Source organism: Gigantopelta aegis, chromosome 12, assembly GCF_016097555.1.
Source record: "Gigantopelta aegis isolate Gae_Host chromosome 12, Gae_host_genome, whole genome shotgun sequence".
NCBI classification, from domain to species: Eukaryota; Metazoa; Mollusca; class Gastropoda; order Neomphalida; family Peltospiridae; genus Gigantopelta; species Gigantopelta aegis.
This window is the reverse complement of record NC_054710.1, coordinates 29,514,344-29,531,460: the sequence shown is the minus strand read 5'-3', so window position 1 is coordinate 29,531,460 and position 17,117 is coordinate 29,514,344. Positions and strand designations below refer to the sequence as shown.

The 17,117-nt window shown below is 35.1% G+C and overlaps 1 protein-coding gene across 15 annotated transcripts in view; it reads right to left on the bottom strand.

Annotated features, from left to right (window-relative positions):
• The window catches only part of LOC121386174 (rho guanine nucleotide exchange factor 11-like), a 178,999-nt gene that overhangs the window by 51,418 nt on the left and 110,464 nt on the right, over positions 1 to 17,117 (bottom strand). For 12 of the 15 annotated variants that reach the window (XM_041516978.1, XM_041516973.1, XM_041516976.1 and 9 more), the window contains 7 exons: positions 15,612 to 15,689; positions 12,735 to 12,935; positions 10,417 to 10,449; positions 7,360 to 7,506; positions 6,175 to 6,246; positions 5,274 to 5,339; positions 1,207 to 1,314 (listed from right to left, as the gene is read on the bottom strand). In XM_041516978.1, coding sequence (XP_041372912.1) covers positions 1,207 to 1,314; positions 5,274 to 5,339; positions 6,175 to 6,246; positions 7,360 to 7,506; positions 10,417 to 10,449; positions 12,735 to 12,935; positions 15,612 to 15,689 — 705 coding nt within the window. The remainder of the gene's footprint in view (positions 1 to 1,206; positions 1,315 to 5,273; positions 5,340 to 6,174; positions 6,247 to 7,359; positions 7,507 to 10,416; positions 10,450 to 12,734; positions 12,936 to 15,611; positions 15,690 to 17,117) is intronic. The other 3 variants (XM_041516977.1, XM_041516975.1, XM_041516979.1) reach the window with 3 other exon arrangements.

Genomic DNA, 17,117 nt, shown 5'->3' with positions numbered 1-17,117 from the left:
ACAATGCTTTTACTATCTCGAGGTGCAGAGATAGCTTTGAAAGTGTGTAGCCAGCACTTCTTAGAATATCCAGAAATGGGAACTTGCTCGTAACTAGGGATGAAGATTAAAGTTTTATATTTTTATCACCACAAAATGAATCTTGTAAATTAAAATATTTAAAGCTTCTTCAAGATAGGGGTGTGGTGTTTTGTTCCCCCCACCCCATCCCCCACCCACCGATTAGATTCACAGGATTAAAGAGGCACATTCACAATTAAGTCAAACGAACATTCAATTAAAAACTAGCTATACAAGAATAATAATAATATAAAAACAATAATAACTCCAGTCTTTATTTAAAATTGTAACTGAACCAGAAGGAAGGACGAGGAAATGTTTTCTTTAACGGTGCACTCAACACATTTTATTTACGGTTATATGGCATCGGACATATGGTTAAGGACCACACAGATATTGAGAGAGGACACCCGCTGTCGTCACTTCATGGACTACACTTTTCGATTAGCCGCAAGGGATCTTTTATATGCACCATCCCAGACAGGATAGCACATACCACGGCCTTTGATGTACCAGCTGTGATGAGGATTTTCTGACTGAACCAAAGCACAACTACTTCTATTCCCGCTGCCGCTAAAATTTATTTTATAGATAGTTTCCAGGGCAAGCTCTGACACTCGCCAAATTCGCCAACTGCGAATTTCAAAAACAATTTGCGAATTTTATTTTAATTTGGCGAAATAATTTCATGTAATAATTGATATTTTGATACAAAATAACTGAGTGTCTGCAGTTTATAAGTATTAATAGATAATTTGGCAAAATAATTTCATGTAATAATTGATATTTTGATACAAAATAACTGAGTGTCTGCAGTTTATAAGTATTAATAGATAATTTGGCAAAATAATTTCATGTAATAATTGATATTTTGATACAAAATAACTGAGTGTCTGCAGTTTTTGAAGTTTCAATAGATAATTTGGCAAAATAATTTCATGTAATAATTGATATTTTGATACAAAATAACTGGGTGTCTGCAGTTTTTGAAGTTTCAATAGATAACTTGGCGAACTGTTTCTGCTGGCCCAGAGTTAGCCCTGGTTTCATGGAAGTAATAGTATTCAAGTGCACAATAAAGTGACACAGATGCAGAGAGCTTTAAGTTTGCAAACACAGAAGTAGCAAACGTTGAATTTTTCTCACCAGTGATGACGGGTCGCTGTTTGAGATGAGATAATGAAGAAAAATAGAAAGATGTGCTGGTTTCTTCTCTAGAGTCGTGATGTCGACAAATGGACCAGGGTCGCTCGACTGAAAATTAACAATAATATACTATTATCATATTTGTACTTCAATACTGAAACAAATTATTTAAATTAAATCAAATCAAGTACACATGTATCTGAAATAAAGTTCAGGAGGTAAATGTGAAACAAAATAAAAGCAAAATTTAAATTTAAATTCACTTAAACTTCGTAAATTTCATTTAGGATGTTTTCAAATAATATTTTAAATTTTAATTTTTATCAGTTTCTTTAGGACCCAACAGAAATGAATTTCATAAATATTCTTCATGCAAGATGCTGGCATAATGGTACAGAAGTGGACATGTGATAAGACAAATTATTAAAAGTAATATTAGCACTAATACAATTGTCATTAATAGTTGCAACATATATTGTATTCAAAAGCACCTTTTTTTTCTTTTTCTTTTCTGTTCTTCTTTTCTTTTTATTTTAACATTACAACACATTTGCAGGTCACAATTAAAAGTTTTCAACACATTCATATACATGTAATTATAAAAATACTTCTTTTTATTCCTGAGAGCTTCAGACAAATTTTGAAATAATTTCTAATATATGTACTGCCTTACCATAGGGGTTAGTAACTATAAGCCCCACACCATAAAGAAGTTCTAAATTATACGAGTAATTTTCATTAAAAGAAAGAAAAGTAAAGCTAAGTACTTGAAATATGTTAAGTATTTTTAAATGTGAAGTGTACCAAATTTAGCACTCTAGCACGATACTTGTATGGTCTACCAACAGATTAGAAATTGGGCATGAAAATGTAGTAGTGCTGGTATATAGAGTATACTCCCCAAGTGTCTTGCAATATCATAATTTATCAGCATGAGTTGATAAAAGTATGAAATTCGAGGCTTGCCGAGGATTTTTATACTTTTATCAAACAGTGTTGGTAAATTATGATATCACAAGACACGAGGACGGTATTCTTTTTATCATCCATTATCATTCTTTTATTTGTGACATTTGTAAACAATGTCAGTAATGTGGGTTGAATGTCACTATATTTGGCAGTGGTAGACTCGTTAACTAGCAGAACGACAGTGGCGTGATGTCACTAATTATAGGTTTAGTGCTGAAACATACATAGTGACGCAACAAAAGAAGTGATATCTCCTAGGAGAATATTACAGGAGATGTCGCAAATTATAGTACCAGCGATATCTCCTACTAAAGGCTTTAATGAATGATAAAATGTGCTCCTACTAGTGGAAATTTGCCTGCCATCCATCTTATACTTAATAACTACAAAACATGTGACAGAGTTTCATGGAAGCATCCATGCTACTGTCAAAAAATTATAACAGTTTCGTCGTTCAGATTTACAGTTGGAATCAGCATAGGCACTGGTTGTGTTTTGAGTAAAAGAATACAGTCGTGATAGTGTCAAAACATCCTTATGACTCTGTCTCGTTCAGAAATACAATTTCAAAATGATAATGGTTTTGTCATTCAGGTTTATATTTGGAGTTGGCATAGGCACTGGCTGCGTTTTAAGTAAAAGAATCCAGTCATGATATTGTCAAAACATCCTAGTTCAGAAATACAATTTCAAAATGATAATGGTTTTGTCATTCAGGTTTACATTTGAAGCTGGCTCAGGCACTGGTCGTGTTTTAAGCACAAGAATTCAACTAAAACCCGGGGCGGTATGTAGCCCAGTGGTAAAGCGTTCACTTGATGCATGGTCAGTCTGGTTGTGTTTTAAGCAGAAGAACTCAATTAAAACCCTGTTAGATCTTGTAACTGCCTATAGCCCACAGATCTGGGACTTGGCTTCACTTGGGAGAGGGTATTATATGTAGTACAGTAGTGTGGCATAAAGTGCTCCTAATGACACTAGCTAACACGGGCCATGGTGCTGTAGTGGTTAAGCCAATTGGAATTAAGGCTGGTAGGTACTGGGTTCATATCCCGGTACCATCTCCCATCCACAGCGAGTTTAACGACTCTATGGGTAGGTGTAAGGCCACTACACTGATGTCTTTCTCACAGACCACTAACAACTAAATACTGATCTCCTGTCCTGGACAGATACCCAGGATAGCTGTGTGTGTACCCAGGACAGCATCCTGGAATCGTAACTGGGTATATGCTCGAAAATAACTATGCATGAATGAAAGGTCTGGGAGTTTGTTTTCACTTGAGATGGTGTGGTACGAAGTAGTGTTGTTATAGAGTGCTCCTACTAGCAGTAGCTAACCAAAATTGTGCGTACGGCTGACCAATGAAAATTATCAAGATACGTAATGAGCACTCCCCAAACCAATGTGATCGATTGAAACAAGCAGATAAATACTTTAATTGACTGTTATTTGCAATTTCCATGAAAAACCCACACCCATATATACAATACATGTGTATTTCTTAATTGTCATGCAATCTTAAAGTCTGGTCTGCAATTTATAAAAGAGAATTTTAATAAAACTGTTTTAATAAAAGTGGCAAAGAAAATCCCATTAATTGGTGTTGTTGAATATATTGATGAATTTCTTTTTTTTTAAACTATTAAATAAATGTACCATGATTAAATATATACTGTGAACTAGAATTCAATAAATGTATTGTGATCCTGAACTATTAAATATAGTGTCATCTTGAACTATTAAATGTAAATATGGTACTATATGGCCTGGAACTATTAAATAAATGCACTGTGACCTTGAACTATTAAATAAGTGCACTGTAACCTTGAACTATTGAATAAATGCACTGTGACCTTGATCTATTAAATAAGTGCACTGTAACCTTGAACTATTGAATAAATGCACTGTGACCTTGATCTATTAAATAAATTTATTTTGACCATGAACTATTAAATAAATGTACTGTACTATGACTTGGAATATTAAATAAATCTACTCTGACCTAGAACTATTAAATAAATGCATTTTGACCATGAACTACTAAATAAATGTACTTTGATTTTGAAACTATTAAATGGATGTACTGTGACCTGGAAATATTAAAAGTAGTATGACCTTGAACTATTAAATACTGTGACCTCCATCTATTAACTATTAAATATATACTTTGACCTTGAACTAAGTTCCATGACCTTCATCTACCGAACTATTAGATTTGTACCATGACTTTGAACTAAATACGATGACCTTGAACTATTAATAAGTGTACTGAAACCATGAACTATTAAATGTGTAATAACTGTGAACTGTTATATATGTACTGCCTGTCAGATTGGGGTTTTCTTCAGTCTACGAAGTTCTACAGATGACAGAAACTATTCTACAAACAACAGACCAAACTTTATGGATGTTAAAGTCTTTTGGAATATATTATTATAAGCTTCTATATACTGAGAAGAAATTACTCTGCTGTTTTGTGTATGTACTGTACAAGTTTTATTCTTCATAAGACTTCAACAATAAATTTTGTTTTGCTAATTATTATAGTGACCAATAAGCAATGACTTACATTTACAATATACTTAGATCTGTTAAGTCAATTTTGTTCCCATCAATTTATCAATGTATATTTTTAGTAATTTTTTTTTTTTTAGTTTTTTTTTAAAGAAAAAAAAAGAAGTATTTTTAAGATATCTTTTGTCACTGTATTTCTTACACTAAATCTGCCTTAAAATTAGCTCCATTTTAAACAATTAAACTAGCACAATTTTATTATTACATGTATTATGTTGGGGTTTTCTTGTTTAATATGATAGAAAAGCCATATCATCACATACTGCAAAATTTTAACAAACATGATTTCTCTAAAAATCAACTACAAAAAAATCAAATAAACCACATAAAAATAACCCAAAAGAGGTTATTTTTCTTTAGTGAATTTTTTTTTTAATTCAAGACATTAAAAAAATAACTAGTACTGCTTAAAAACCCCAGTGTTTCTCTATTTCCACATCCCATTACTGGTACACAAAATAACAGAAATTAAACAGATAAAAAGCTTGAGATTGGGAAAGAGCTAGAAAAGGGAGATAACCTCGAGGGTTTGTAGTTTGCTGAGCAGTGGGGAAACGGGACGTGTTGTCCATAGTTTCCCTTCCAACTAGAAAGTAAATAAACACAAATAAATACACGTGTTGTCCATAGTTTCCCTTCCAGCTAGAAAGTAAATAAACACAAATAAATACAAAATTAAACCTAAAATAAACACAAACGCAAATAAAAACAAACAAACACAAACACAAAATTAACCAAAATAAACAAAAAAAGAAAAAAGAAAGAAATGTTTGATTTAACGACGCACTCAACACATTTTATTTACGGTTATATGGCGTCAGACATATGCTTAAGGACCACACAGATTCTAAGAGGAAACCCGCTGTCGCCACTACATGGACTACTCTTCCGATTAGCAGCAAGGGATCTTTAATTTGCGCTTCCCACAGGCAGGATAGCACAAACCATGGCCTTTGTTGAACCAGTTATGGATCACTGGTCGGTGCAAGTGGTTTACACCTACCCATTGAGCCTTGCGGAGCATTCACTCAGGGTTTGGAGTCGGTATCTGGATTAAAAAACCCATGCCTCGACTGGGATCCGAACCCAGTACCTACCAGCCTGTATACCGATGGCCTGCCACGATGCCACCGAGGCCAGTCCAAAATAAACAAGAACACAAATAAACTAAACAAATACAAAATAAATAAAGACAATCAACACATACACAGAATAAATAAATAAATAAATAAATAAAAGAAAGAAAGAAATGTTTTCTTTAAATAGAAGTAGGGGGCTTACGCAACAACCTTCAAATGATGATCACAGAACTACGAGAAGGAACGAAAAGAAGACGACGACTGATAATAACAGTATCTGTCGAGTTTAACATGTGACAGAGAACTGCGAATGACCTTGATTGACAGGTAAGCATTACGTACCTGTTCCTCCTCCGAATTGAAGTCCTCATCTTCCATACTGATAATCTGTTGTGGCACTGACGTCACACCATCCTGAAAATGAAAACATTTTTCCATTATTTTCTATTTACATATAGGCAATTCTAAAATGAGACAGAGACAGAGACACACACACAGAGAGAGAGAGAGAGAGAGAGAGAGAGAGAGAGAGAGAGAGAGAGGAGAGAGAGAGAGAGAGAGAGAGAGAGAGAGAGAGAGAAGAAACCGACTGCTGTTACACATTCCGCTACCAAAAAAATAAGCAAGGGATCTTTTGTATTTAATTTCCCACAAACAAGATTGTGCATACCATGGCTATTAACATTTTTTAATAATAATAATAAAGTTCAACAAAATTATTAGTACTGCCTCTGTGAAATATAGAGATTATTATACGAGCTAGGGTGTCATACTGATTTTACGTAAAGAGTGTCAGGATTCTTGTATTGCCTGAGCGAGAGCAAATCGTGTGTGAACCGATTTTATGAAGCTAGTGTCAGTACGATTCTCATGTGAGTGTAATAATTTCTTTATATTCCAAATTATCCATAATTATATTATTTTTATGAGTATCAAGGATCATGTCAAAATGTTTCAAACGTAACCAGAAGGAGATGACGAAACGATGTCATTGTAAAACAGAGCTAAGACTGGGGAAGCCGCATTATGTTATGACTTCGTTTTCCAAAATCACGTCATTCGTTGTACACGTGAAATCATTATGACACACGTGTCATACTGGTTATATTTCCCTGTATATCTTCAACTATGTGGATAATATATGAAATGTATGTACTTCAATCACAGAATCGACCTTGCTGCTCCCCTCATTGATATCCCTCATGCCGCATTAAGTTATGACGTCGTTTGCCAAAATTATGCCATTCATTGTGCACGTGAAATCGTTATGACAGTGACACATGTGTGTCATACTGGTTATATTTCCCTGTATATATTGAACTATGTGGATAGTATACAAAATGTACATACTTCAATGCCAGAATCGACCTTGCTGCTTCCCTCATCAATATCCCTCATGCCGCATTAAGTTATGACATCGTTTTCCAAAATCACGTCATTCTTTGTGCACATGAAATCATTATGACACACATGTGTTACACTGGTTATATTTCCCATATATGTGAATAATATATGAAATGTACGTACTTCAATGCCAGAATCGACCTTGCTGCTCCCCTCGTCGATATCTCTCATGTTGTTAGGGTGTGTCGGGGTGGGCGACACGCTAGGACTTGTGGTCGGACTGTCTGACATGCTTCCCGCATCGGACACTGTCGTCGGTAATGAAACGGCCTGCAGACAAATATCAACATAATCTTAATGGTGTAACCAGTGCCCCAAGGTCTGCAGACAAATGAACATAATTTTAACATGAGACAACTAAGGTCGATGACAGTCACTTTTCGCACCCTCGTTTTGGTTTCATACACAACAAATAAAACATATCCAATGGTAATTTTTCAATATGATATATTTGACAAAAGGTACTTTTATTTCTTTCATCTTTTAAAATATCAAATTAATATTTTGTCCAGAATTATGAAAAAAAAAAAAAAATACCGACCTGTAAATAGCGTTGTCTGCATGTTATAGAAATCTGACAAGGGCCAAGGTTAATAGACCAGTTTTTATTTTAATGTGGCGAAGAATTGTAATAATATAGCTAATTTTTAATTTGAATGACGTCAATATTCCATGACGTCATTTGCATCTCCTTACAATAACCGTAACTGGGTACATGACGTTTCTGTGTTAAGAATGCTGGAAAAATTGCAATGCAAAATTGCTATTGAATTTTTTTTGTTTGCACGTTACTAATGCACCTGAATATGTTTGAAGAAAATCTTGTGATCAGAAAATTGTACCTTTTACAAAATATGGATTTTAAGTGAAAATACGTTAAGATATAAAACAAATTTTTAATGTATCTTTGTCTGATGCACCTTTCTGAATGAAAAACAAAAATAACTGGCTGTTTTCTTTTTTCTTTTATTAATATTTTATTTCATAATTTTCAATGATGTCCAAACAAAATGTCATTTTTCTAAAGCAATAATTATTTTCTATGTGATTGTAATATATATATTTCTTTTTAATATGTTTTAATTTTAATTTTTTTTTTATTGTAACATTCAATAAATTTAACTTCTTTTTTTCAGTTAAAACCATAATATTACTGTACCTGCAATAACAATGTTTGACACATTCTATATATTTGTAAAAACCATACACATAGGCCAGAAAACAAAAGTACATGCTCTATAATAAGAAAAAAACATATTCATTCTAAATATATGCAAATTCATGCAAAGTTGATCCATTCTGCAAACTGGTTTATTTTAATTTGATAAAGGAAAGGAATATTTGTTCACCAACATCTCAGCACACTTTAAACTGGCTATTTGATATCTAACATACTTCGTCAGGGGGTGGGGAAGGAGAGAGGGACAGAGGGAGGGAGGGAGGGAGGGAGGGAGGGAGAGAGAGAGAGAGAGAGAGAGAGAGAGAGAGAGAGAGAGAGAGAGAGAGAGAGAGAGAGAGAGAGAGAGAGAGAGAGAGAGAGAGAGAGAGAGAGAGAGAGAGAGAGAGAGAGAGAGAGAGAGAGAGAGAGAGAAAAAAATACAGGGAGATACAGGGAGACAGGGAGAGAGACAGACAAGGAGAGAGAGTTGGAGGGAGGTAATTTGTTGTCTATAAATAGGTTATGCCTGGCCAAAAAAAAGAGAAAAAAATAGTATTTCTTATATACACATCTGATAATACTTTTTTTGTTGAAAACCTGAATTATTTTATTAAAACCAGTCTGCTTCAACATAAACTACAATCTCTGCTGCATGCTCCTGTAACTGGGTGCAGATCTATGTCAAACCGTCCATAGTCCATTTGTGTGTTTGCGTAAACAAGTAATCATGGATATTTTTAGTTTGGGTCACAGTATACAGTAAGAATTCTGTAATATAACAGAAAAATACTGGCAATACTAATAGTTTAGGTGTACAAAGGAACAATAAAGTACCACATTCAATGATGGATGCAGGAAGTGGAAGACAGATTATAATTAATGGGAGATTACGTTTTGTGTCCTTTTTGTTCTTTTCTTTTTCTTTTTGGTAAAATTCTTGTGGAATAGCCACAATTATGGCCATAACATGCCTTAGTTAAATTTACTGCACAAATTACATGATTTTTCAGATTTGGTGCATCTTTGTAGTAATATAATAAAGATATACATTTTATTTTATTTCCTTACATTTTCCCAAACTCAAGCTATCCATGATAAAAATAATTACGAAAACACAGAATAGATAGAAACAAAAATAAGGTTTTCATTCAAACATAAAACTCTAAACTAAACTATTCAAAGTACATGCAGTAACACAGGTGTACAAAGTGAGGGGAGGTTGGTGGGGGTCAGCTGCAAAAAATAAAGACATTTGAGGAAATATCTATATCATAATTTTAAAAGTTGAGCAAAACTGTCCATTGGATTATTCATTCAAACATCAATGTTCTTCGATGTAGCTCTGCAAAATGACTTCCCCTTGCTCAAACTGAACCTGAAATATTGTTTACTCAACAGTGTGCTCACACCTTTACTCACCTACAATGACCTAATTCAACAAAACAAAATCCACACCACCCCACCCACACAAAAAAAAGAGAAAAAAAAAAAAGAGAGGTAATTTGAATAGATGAAAACTGCCCACTTACATTGACTTATTTACCATTAAAATGCTTGATTGAGTTGCAACAAACCAACAAATTTCAAAAGCTAAACCAGAAGCTATTTTAAATTATTTACATGTGCTGTGGAAGGTAAATCTCCCCCCCCCCCCACCCACCCTGCACCACGACCCCATGTAATCATACACTGCTAAAACAAAGCCCCTCTAGAGTTCTTTCCCCTTATATACATAAACCATGAATGTTTTTTCCAGTGCTAATATGGGAAATCCTTACTTGCATAAAAAATAATAAATAAATAAATCAAAATGTATACTACTGCTAAACCAAAACCCATCTACAGAATGCTTTCCCTTTGACAAAACAGAACAGAGTGATGTCCCTTAAACTCAGTGCCGTCTCCAAGTGGTGGGGGTCATTGAACGAGACTTCCTGTTCAACGGTTGCTCATGCAGATAAATTAAAACGATTAATACCAAAACCAGAATGCAGTAACCATGGTAACAGTGAATATTTTACCCGCTTAATTTTCTTTATAATGCTGCCAGCTGCCTGTTAATACAAGTCACAAAGAATTTTCAATAAAAAAAGAATAAAAATTAATAATCTTCCTTTTTCATTTAAGTTAAAAGGGAAAACGAAGGGGTGAAAAATGGTGTTAATATGAAAGTATATAAGTGATGCATGAACAAGGAGTGATACTGTTAAAACCGCAAGCAACCCAACGTAAAGTGTTAAAAAGGAAATTCAGAAGTGATTGGTTCCAGAAACGGAAGAAAGCTGGTTTGAGTTTTATAATGCAGAAGCTGTTCTCACATGAATAAATACAAAGACAGGTGTTAAATATGTATATATATATATATATATAGTTATCTAGATACATACTACAAGCCCTTGAAATTCAGCCCATTTTGTGGCAGCAATTTTGTAATCATAATAATGATATCTAAGAATAGTTCTATTAAATTAAATGTTGTTGGAAATCAATTTGGCAACAGCTTTTCAGGGTTCGAAATATGAAGCAACATATGATATGGCCTGCTGTTATTATTAAAAAAAAAATTAAATAACAGGTTAAAAGAAATATGTCCAACTAAGAATACAAATTTCTGGAAGTAGACAGCACGGTTGAGGGAAGGGATTGGGATATAAATTTGATAACAGCTTTTCAGGGCTCGAAATATGAAGCAACATATGGCCTGCTGTTATTATTATTTAATTTTTTTAAATAACAAGTCAAAAAAAATATGTCATGCTAAGAATAAAAGATTCTGGAAATAGACAGCACGGTCGAGGGAAGGGTTTGGGATATAAATTTAGAGTATTATGGAATTAAAATATAACCGAATTATGAGCTAAATAACAGAAAAAAAAGAAAGGAAGGACAATTTTATTTGACTATGCACTCAACACATTTTATTTACAGTTATATGGCGTCAGACATATGGTTAAGGGCCACACAGATATTGAGAGAGGAAACCTGCTGTCACCATTTCATGGGCTACTCTTTTCGATTAGCAGCAGGGGATCTTTTATATGCACCATCCCCACAGACAGGATAGTACATACCACGGCCTTTGTTAAACCAGTTGTGGAGCGCTGGCTGGAACGAGCACTAACCCAATTGGCCCACAAACGGGAATCGATCCTAGATCGATCGCACATCAGGCGAGCGCTGTACCACTGAGCTACGTCCCATCCCCTAAATAACAGAGGAAATCAGTCTATGTGCATCTGTCCCTTCAAAAATGGCCTGCGGTGTTTGGGGAGTTTCAGTAGGTTAATTTCAATTTCAACTGCTAGGTAGGCCTATAAAAAATGGACTGATCTTTGCTTTGCGTAGGTCGCTATTTCGAGCCCTGCTTTTGCTATGCAACTGTTGGTTGCCATGGTTGTTTTCAAGGGCTGTACTATGCAGTGTTCTGAAACTTAAAGACCCAATCAGCTCTACAGATTAATAAGCAAGCCTCATTTCAAACAGTTATTCCAAATAGTTAGTCACAATATTATGAACTACATCAAACAAAACCGAATACGAAAATATTTTGTGTGTGGGTTTTTTTTTCACAAGTTCTTTTTACAAATATATTTTTACGCAAGATTTAAGCTAGACCAAACAATTATTGGCAATTTGGAAAATTTGCCCAGAAAATCTGTAGCTAAGTTTATGTTTTATTTAACCAAACAACCAAAATCAGTCTTCGCCATAAGCAAGATTAAAGGCAAGCTGAAAATCACTCTTCTGAAATGGTGCTAGGTGTACAATCATATAGACACTCAAATAAAATGTATTTAAAATTGTATTGCGAGGTGACCAATGTGCCGCTCTCATAAACTTTCCAGGTAAGTGTGAAGGCGAGTTTGAGTGATTGCTCGCTTTTCCTTAGCGAAGACTGAAAACGGTGTTACGATGATATTTATGAAATTATTTTTTGGGGAAAATCAATAATGAAATATATTCGCCAAATTTAACTCTTAATTAGTATTTGCCGATTGGGGAAACAAAAACTTAAACCCTGTTTACACTTTTAAATATATTATCTTTTTTTTTCTCTTGCCTCTCCCCCACCCCTCAAACAGCTTAAATCCTGTTTACGGTTTTAAATATTTTTTTTTTTCATTTCTTTTATTAATTATTTTTCCAATGGCTATAAAATTATTTAACATATTTTTTTTCTTACATGTTTTTCCAACATTTTTTTTTTTGTTTGACAGATACATATCTATGACTTTAAAAATAAAAAAATAAAAATTAATATATAATTTTTTTTTTAATTTCGAAATTAATGTGAGCAACGACAACGACGATGACGAATATTGATTTGAACACTGGATACCTCTTGTCTGAACTCTCTGCCCTGGCTACTGTAGCTAACGTGATGGTGCATCGAGAACGCGGCCTGACGCCGCGTCGTGACGTCCGATTTCGACCGCGACACCTGGCTGGACCGAGTCTCTCTCGACTCGCCCGTTTTATACAGGGCCACAGGCACAGACGCCTGCTTTATGTGTCGCCGCATGCCCTCCGTCTGCTGGTACTGGTAGAGAAAACAACAACAAACAACAACATCCGTTAAATGGATAGGGAAAGGAATGTTTCTGTTTTAACAACACACCTTCTGAAACAGGCCATTTGGAATCTCATCTCATAATGTTACACTTCCGGCTCACAATTCTGGGATTCGAGTAAGCACGAAATCTGGCTCAAGTTGAAGCCTGCATGCCATTCCCTTCCATGTATCAGTCGTGAGACACCGGTTGGAACGGGACAAAAATACTAGACTTCATCAAAGTCGATCGACTCTGAAAACCCGTCATACCTCAGTCAAATGTGTTGCCACCGAGTTTTTCACAGACCTTGAAACCTACTTACTCCTAACTTTGTCCTCGGTATCAGAAAGGAATCAATGACTGCATGTTTGTTTAACGACACCCCAGCATGCAAAAAATACATGGCTTGTTCAGGAGGCCGAGCGCTCGCAAACAATTAAACTGATACCATCATCGTCTTCTATGACATCATGGTTTATCTATCATTAGGTGCAAAAACCAGTCTAGAGAGCCACTGCAATGATTTGCCCTCCTGAACTCAGGTGTCAAACATACATGTACAGCAAGGGCTTCACTAGGTCCACATAATTAGATAAGAAACCCACTAATGCTAATTAGGGAGCTCTGGTCTGTCAATAAAGGAGAATGGATCCTATAATCCATCATACATCAAAAACAAGTCAAGTTTGTTTTATGTAACAACACCACTAGAGCACATTGATTTTTTAATCATCAGCTATTGGATATCAAACATTTGGTCATTCTGACATATAGTCTTAGAGATGAAACCTGCTACATATCTAAGCGGTATCAAGTGACCAGGAAGGTGTGATTCTACCTTAGGTGGATAATAAAAAATAAAATTAATAAGTAAACATGCCACGTTTTGGTCCAGTTGTTTCCCTTTGTCGCTGGCATATAAGATAGGCATTAGTGTCTTCCAAGGGCACTTTGTTCAACAGATATGTCAGATTTCTTTTTTAAAATCAAACACACATAAAAACCAAAAATATTAATATAAATAATTGTTTAAAAAAAAAAAAAAAAAAAAAAAAAAAAAAATTGCCCACAAAACCTATGATGTTAGTTATGAATATACAGTGTATGTTTTTGTTTACATTAATTAGAATATACAAATTGATATAATGACTAATCATGTTAAAAGCTAACTTTAGTGAATCTAAAGATATGTGATATGTTGTTAGGTCACCGACTTTCATCCCCCTGGTTGCAACACTGCAATATTCTGTACCAATCCCCCATCCAAAAACATGGCTACAGTACAGTACACAACAATAAAATCAACCAGTAAACTAAAGTTGGTTTGTTAAAGTTGGTCATCACCATCTCAACACACCAAAGTTTGTTTTGTTTAACAACATCACTAGAGCACATGGATTAATTAATCACTGGCTATTGGATGTCAAACACTGTGAGTGCTCTACCAACTGAGCTAGATCCAAATCCGATTTTTGACACTAAGCGCACATTAGCCCCAACAGGGCACGGCTAGATCACTCGAGCTAACATCATCCACAAAGGCAATCGGAGAAACAACCTGGAAACCATCTAACCAACCACCTATGCCTAGAAGACTTTATTGTTGATTTGTGTACTGTATGCAACACAATTCTTAACTTGACAAAGAAAGTTAACTCTTTCCTCACTTTTCTGTAAATTATGCTACATTCCCAAAGACTGCCATTGTTGGCAAATTGAATTTGGGAGATAAAAAAAACCCTAAGCTGTCCATAAAGAACCATAAACCAAATAGTGTGACTGCATGTTGAAAATGTTACAACTGTTCACCAAATCCCAAGAATTATATTTCACACCAAAAGCAAACCGAAGTAGAAGCAACTAATGTAAATAAACTGTAAGTTACAGTGGAGGAAAAACCCACTACCATGTGATATCTCAGAAGGAATGATCACAGAAAAGTTATCTCCCCCACCCCACCTCTTTTTTTTACTTATATCAACTGATCCACCCATAATTTGGAGTTCGGGGTGGGGGGCGGCGTAGAAGCACTTTACTTCATTTTAATCTCCTTGGCCAAGTTTAAGCCTCGATTCTACACTGACCCAGGAAAAATGGGGATACGTTAACAGGCTGAATAAGCAAATGCACTACTACATACACTAAACACCAAGGCCCCATTTTACGTAGCGATCTCAGCGCTAAGATCACCTTAAGTACGTAAGTAGACATGCACTTAAGGTTATGTTAGCACTACGATCACTTCGTAAAACAGGGCCCAGGGTCCGTGCTTATAAAACTTTCAAGAGTCCAGACTCAATCTTTAATGATATCACACGAATACAATTTGTATGGCGTTGTCATGACATTAGTGGCTCGAGTCTAGACTCTATAAAAGTTTTATAAGTACCAGGCCTGGTACTAACTACCATGTACTAAATATGTAAAACATAAAATTCCTAAGATATAAAAATAAAAAATAAAAAACATAAAAAGAAAAAAAAGAAATTAAAAATTAAATTAAAATCCACACTAAGACATGTAAAAACTATGATATGAAACACTAAGATATAAAACACTAAGATGTGAAATACAATACAAAAGCGGCGTTCAGTCTGCGTGAGGTGGACCATGCGCCCGTACACAGATAAGCGACTAGTACGACAACAGCGACAGCGACGTACCCAGGAAGGCGAGGTCGGGTGTTCCATGGGGTCAAAGTCCGAGATGATGGAGTCGGGTCTCAGTGACTGACCGGGTGTCTGCAATAAAATCACGCACATTAACATCAAAACCAGCCGAAGAAAGGAATGTTTGTTTAACGACACCTCAGCACATTTTAAACTAGAGCTATTTGGTGTTTTGTCGATACTAGGTCGACGGAGAGAGAGGGAAAGGAAAGGAATGTTTGTTTTGTTCACTAGCCCTACTTTACTTTAAGTTAATACAATTTTACTAATAATAGTAAAAATCATCTATATGTTACCTAAAGAGAGAGATATATAGCTTAAAAATATTAACATTGGGGGTGGGGGTGGAGGTGCAGGATATTCATATTTACAAAATAGACTTAACTGCAACATTTGACTAAAAAAAATCACTAGCCGTCAGGCATGGCAATAGTAGTTATTTGCTAGCCCAATATTGAATATCACTAGCCATGGGAAGGAAATGTTTATTTTATTATCCCTGCAGGCACTCATAACAGGGAAAATGAAAATCATAATTTCTCACTGAGAAATTATCATGCATTGGTTTAACGTACACTACTATTGCAGGCATCGAAATAAGTCGAGAACGGTCGTTCAGGTTACCGGGAGGTTACCACATGTTAGAAAAGTCTAAAAAAAATTTCAACGAACAGTAGTTTCGTTTCCGAACGTAAACCAGGCAATGCATTCAGGACTTCTGCGTTTCATTATCTCGTCAGGAATTGCATCGATGTTCGCGGGCAAGTCACTCCGCGTTTAAGCAGCGTCCACTAGATGAATTTATGTCCGCGTTTTGTTTTCTCGTACAAAATTGCACCGATGTTTGTGCGCACTTGTGCAATTGCAAAGCAATTTTGGCAAACCGCGGATTTTGGCAAAACTTCCAGATTTCGTTTCTCGTACCGATGTTCGAGCGCACCGTTACAATTTCAAAACGACCGCGTAGTAGTAACAGGAATTCAATTCTAACTTTCATATAGTTGTGGAAACCTATAGGTTACCAGACTATATTTTGTGGTAACCTGTAAATGGGTTACCAGACACAATGCTTATTTTGATGCCTGTATTGGACGATTTGACTCCAACAAACCGATCACCTTGCCTGTAGTAAATATGACGTCATCACGATATTTTGGCAAAGCACACACAATGACGTCACGTAGTTTAAAGCGTTTGCGTTTACGTTTTTCTGCTTTCAGTCTTAAACTTGTAATAAATTTGTAGTTTAATGCATTTCATTATAGATTTTTTTTTTTACAGAATATATAGAACTTTGGGTTTCGAAAATTATCTGTGAACCGTAAATAAAATACAAAGTTAAAGCAATACCCAGTAAAGTAGTTTATGTCGTTTCTATATACATGGATGTGTAGCTGATGTAGGCTATATATCGAAAATAAAGGCTTTTTAAAACACCAAATAGTTGGGGTAATAAATAGAATAACAAACTCAGTACCGGTTATTATCAAATTTATGTCC